Source organism: Echinops telfairi, unplaced genomic scaffold, assembly GCF_000313985.2.
Source record: "Echinops telfairi isolate 266 unplaced genomic scaffold, ASM31398v2 ScPeMD7_7468;HRSCAF=8506_0, whole genome shotgun sequence".
Lineage (NCBI taxonomy): Eukaryota > Metazoa > Chordata > Mammalia > Afrosoricida > Tenrecidae > Echinops > Echinops telfairi.
Genome location: NW_022111369.1, coordinates 50,009,406 through 50,013,990, shown reverse-complemented (window position 1 = coordinate 50,013,990; position 4,585 = coordinate 50,009,406). Strand labels below are relative to the sequence as shown.

The 4,585-nt window shown below is 38.9% G+C and overlaps 1 protein-coding gene across 1 annotated transcript in view; it reads left to right on the top strand.

The window, feature by feature from the left end:
* Positions 1 to 410: 410 nt before the first annotated feature.
* AMTN (amelotin) overlaps positions 411 to 4,585 on the top strand; it is a 17,799-nt gene continuing 13,624 nt past the window's right edge. The window contains exon 1 of the mRNA XM_004703363.2: positions 411 to 464. Within this exon, the coding sequence (XP_004703420.2) occupies positions 411 to 464 (54 nt within the window). The remainder of the gene's footprint in view (positions 465 to 4,585) is intronic.

Below are 4,585 nucleotides of genomic sequence, written 5' to 3'. Positions count from 1 at the left end.
TCCAAGTCGTGCCTTCCTGAAATACAGGTGGTAGACATTGAGTAATATGATGTCTGCAGCTAATAGCCTACCTAATGAAACGTTGGGAAATGAAAGAAACCAAATGTTCATGCATCAGCTGCTGGCTTCTGATTGGTCTCTCTGTTGCTCGTCTCCTACAACAGAGTTTAAATTCCTTCTGCAAACTGTTGTAAATCAAAGGGCAAATACTTTGCTCCTGTAAAAACTGGAGAAATCAACCAGATTTTGAATATTGCTTCACCTGTACATTTTATTGGTATACATAAAGGTAACTCTATTGACCATATTTCAAATAAAACATTCGTTATTTTGAAGTATTATGTCTTAAGAAGTAAAAAATAGAGTAAAATACTAACACTGTGTTGTTGTTTCAGGTAGCAATTTGCAGCATGAAGACTATCATTCTACTGTTTTGTCTTCTAGGATCAACTCAGTCATTACCAGTAAGTACATCATGTTGATATTATACACCAGTCACCTTGGCAGTGTCTATGCTGAATGATCTTCTTCTCTACCCTTTTCTGTAATTCCTTTTGTTTTCTGTTTTTCTTTTCAAGGTTGAAAAAATGATAAGTAAATTTGCATTGCATATTCCAATGTATCCTCATTTTTTAAATGCACCCACTCTCTCAGGTAGAATTTGAATTGTAGAATTGAAATTTGGGAACAAAGAAATACCTCTGTGTAGCTGCTCAAAGCCCTAGAGGGCTATTATTTTATTTTACAGGAAATCTCTAAGATTTTTTTTTCTTGGTCACTTATTTGTGACTAAAAAGGTAAACTACATTTTCTGAATTTTCTAATTATAAGCACAAAGGATCTAGATTTTATAAACTCTAATAGTGGCACCAAGTAATAGAATACCAAAAGAATATTAAGGAGCCCTGGAGATGAAGCGGGGTAAGCATTTGACTGCTAATGAAAGGTTGGCAGTTTGAACCTACGAGCCTCTCCATAGAATAAAGATGTGCAGTTCTCCTCCCATAAAGATCACTGTCTATAGAAAGCCTTGGGAGGCAGTTCCACTCTGTCTTCAGGGACCGTGGCATCAACTGAATAGCAATGTAAAGGGCATAAGAAAATATTACAAAATGGTGGAAATTTTTCAGTTAAAACATTTCATCATGAAATATGTTCCCTTATAACAGGCCTTTGACAAAGGAATGCTAGTGCTTAGACATGCACTCCCATTGCCTTCCATTGTCTTAGAGACAGAGTGCTGGACTTTGGGTCTCTACGTGGGCTGCTCCTTGACTAGTTGAGATGCTTAGGTGTGGACAATTGAGGAGATAAATTAGAAAATATTTTCTATGAAGTGGAAGAGCAAAATTACATCATCCTTTGTTGAGGTTCATACTTATTGACACATCTATCATCACTTATACAATTTCTATATGTCAGATACTATGTTAACTGCTGAATATTCATTCATACAACAGTAAGCAAATAAAAAATAAACCATGATTCCTCATGATGCCTAAGAGTACAGATGTGAACTGATTGGTTCAACGCAGAGATGACCAGGAAGCGCTGACAGGGCGAGGGTGGTTGTTAGGTACTGAGTTGGCCCCACCTCACAGTGACCCTTTGTGCAGCAGAATGATACTGCCAGCCCTGCACCATCCTCACAACCATTGTTACAGGAGATCCCACCGTTGCAGCCACTGTGTCCATCCATCTCTTTTTTTATCATTTTATTAGGGGCTCATACAACTCTTATCACAATCCATACACACATCAATTGTGTAAAGCGCATTTGTACATCATTCTCAAAACATTTCCTCTCCACTTAAGCCCCCGGCATTAGGTCCTCATTTTTCCCCTCCCTCCCCGCTCCCCCCTCCCTCATGAACCCTTGATAGTCTATAAATTGTTATTTTGTCATATCTTGCCCTGTCCGACGTCTCCCCTTACCCACTTTTCGGTTGTCCGTCCCCCAGGGAGGAGGTCACATGTAGATTCTTGTAATCGGTTCCCTCCTTCCATCCATCTTGTCAAGGGTCTTCCTCCTTTTCACTGTCCCTCTTCGTTACCTCCCCCGATGTCCTTTTCCAGGCACTGAGCTCTCCTGATAACATGTTCAGAGTACGGAAATATGAAGCCTTGACTCCCATGTTCCTCAGGAATATTCTGGCTGTAATGCTACAGGGAGCGTATGTAGCAAGACAGAAGTAACCAACCTCTCTTTTATTCCACTTCAAATATGCATTTGTCCACCTTGAAAAAGTTGTTTCCAAAAATGGTAGCCCTCTAACAAGAAACTGTAAAACTAGCCCTCTAAACAAGAAACTGTAAAACTAATTAATTTTACAGAAATTAATTTTTCTGCAAAACAAAAACTTTCACTTTACCAAATAAATTTACCAGAAAGTCCTTTGAAATTGGTCACTCTAGTGTTTTTTAATTAGTATTAAGTTTAATAATTTAATAAATTTAATAATTAGTATTAAATTTGTGAAAATTTAAGATACGCTTTAGAGAAGCATAGTTATTTTCAGATGTACTAAAGAATAAGGTGCATGATAATACAGATTGCTCATAGCCAATCACGCAAGAGCTGCAAGTTTGGTAGGAAGGTAAGGATAGGTGATATGAAACTAAAATGTTGATTAGCTATAAGACCAATATTTATCAAATGAAAAATTATATTAGATGGGCAATTTTTATCATCTGATAATGAATTTATTGAATTATCATAAACACATACAATTTTTCTATTTGAAAATGTAAACATTATGTCAGCCTAAAAGTAGTTCACAGATTAGAATTCAGAGACAATTTCCAGAAGGAGAATACTATGAGTAGAAACTATGGAAGATGCCGAAAAGCCATAGGAATTGAGACCCGTAAGAAAACTAGGGTTTTGTTCTTTCAACAAATATTTTTTAAGTGCTTACTATATGAGATTTCTTCCCTGGTTAAGTTTATGTTTTAGCCAGGAAGACAAGTGAAAAGTATACTCATAAAGTAGTAAATTATATAATACATTAGAGAGTGATGAGAATTATTGAAAAGGAAAAAAAAGGAACAGAGTAGAATATGGTGGCCCAGACTTACAAAGGGTTGATACTGGTAACTGTGCAGGCAGAATATTCAGGACTGTAGTCACGGTCAGCCTCAACAAAAAAAAGTAAGCAAAGGTTAGCAAAAACTTGAATCAGGAGAAGAAATGATCCACACAGATCTCTAGGAAAAGAGTTTTCAAGCAGAGGGAATTGGTGAAAGGAAGGGCCGGGGCAGGCGTGGACTTGACCTCTCCCAGGGCTCAATTGTTGCAGCAGAGGAAGAGGGAATGAGGTGAGTTGGAAGGTCAGAGCGACACTGAGACCCTGCTCCTAAAGGCCATTACAAGTGAAATCGCAAGTCAATACACGGATTGGGAATAGAAATGGCAAGATTCCATTCTCAATCAATTCTGGGGGATGAAAAAGATGTATTGAGAGTTTCAATAGAAACTCTTTAAATTTTTAAAGGGCCATCAAGCAGTGGTAAAGTCAGCGAATCCTTTCACAGCTAAGGGGGAAACATCCAGTCAAACTTGGCAGCTCCAAAGTAAATCCAAGATGAGCCAAGTCCTAGTCCAATGTTTGAAGCCAATCACAGCCTGCCAAGAACAGTCATGATGAAAGGAAGACTTGGGTCAAACTGACCAACATGTTTCTGTGCCTGATTGTAGTGTGTGCTGAGAGAACAAAAAAAATGGAGAACTCTTTCCTAAAAGTCCAAGAACCCTTGCAGGGATGCTAAAACCGACTCTGCTTCTACGCGTGTTACTTTGAGCCAGTAACTTGGCTTCTCTGGGCCTCCATTTCAATACTAGGAAGAGTCAATCTTCTGCTGAGAATTACTTTGTATTTATGCAATTGGTGATTTTAATCAGTTTACCAATCACTAGATTTGTTTCCTAGCCTTTACTTTAAAAATGTAAAGTTTCATGTAATTTACTATGTACATTAGCCTCATCACTGGCTATTCAAAATCTAAGTTTCATACTTTTCTTTTTGCTTTACCTTTCTCCATTTGTAAACTCCTATTATATCATATAATTCATTTAGCTTAGGAATTAGATCACAATACCTTTGGGGGTGGGGGGACAAGGGCTTGTTTACCCCAAACAGTGCTGTGATCTTTAGCATAGAAGGGTCATATCCCAGCCAAAAGGCGCACTGGACTGCCGTGACAGAAACGGACAGGGAAAGCATTAGGCAAAAGAAGGAAGCTTCATGAAAATACTGTCGTGATGGCGATTGACCTTCACGCATTTGATACAAGAAAATATGCACAAAGCTAATGAGCTATCTATGTCATGCCCTCACCAAGGAGGGTGGCAATTACAGGGGGGCAAGGGGAGGGATGTAAATGCCATCAGAAATGCTATGTGCTTGGCCCTACCCTATCCCTTTGTACTACCTGCACCTCCCTGCCCCACTTCCTCTGTCATCTTTACACTACACAGTCCATCTCCTGCCATGCACAAAATATTCCGTTCCGAACAGGGAGATAAAACTGCTCCAAAACAAAGCCCACATGGAAGAAGCACACCAGCCTATGCAACCACGAGGTG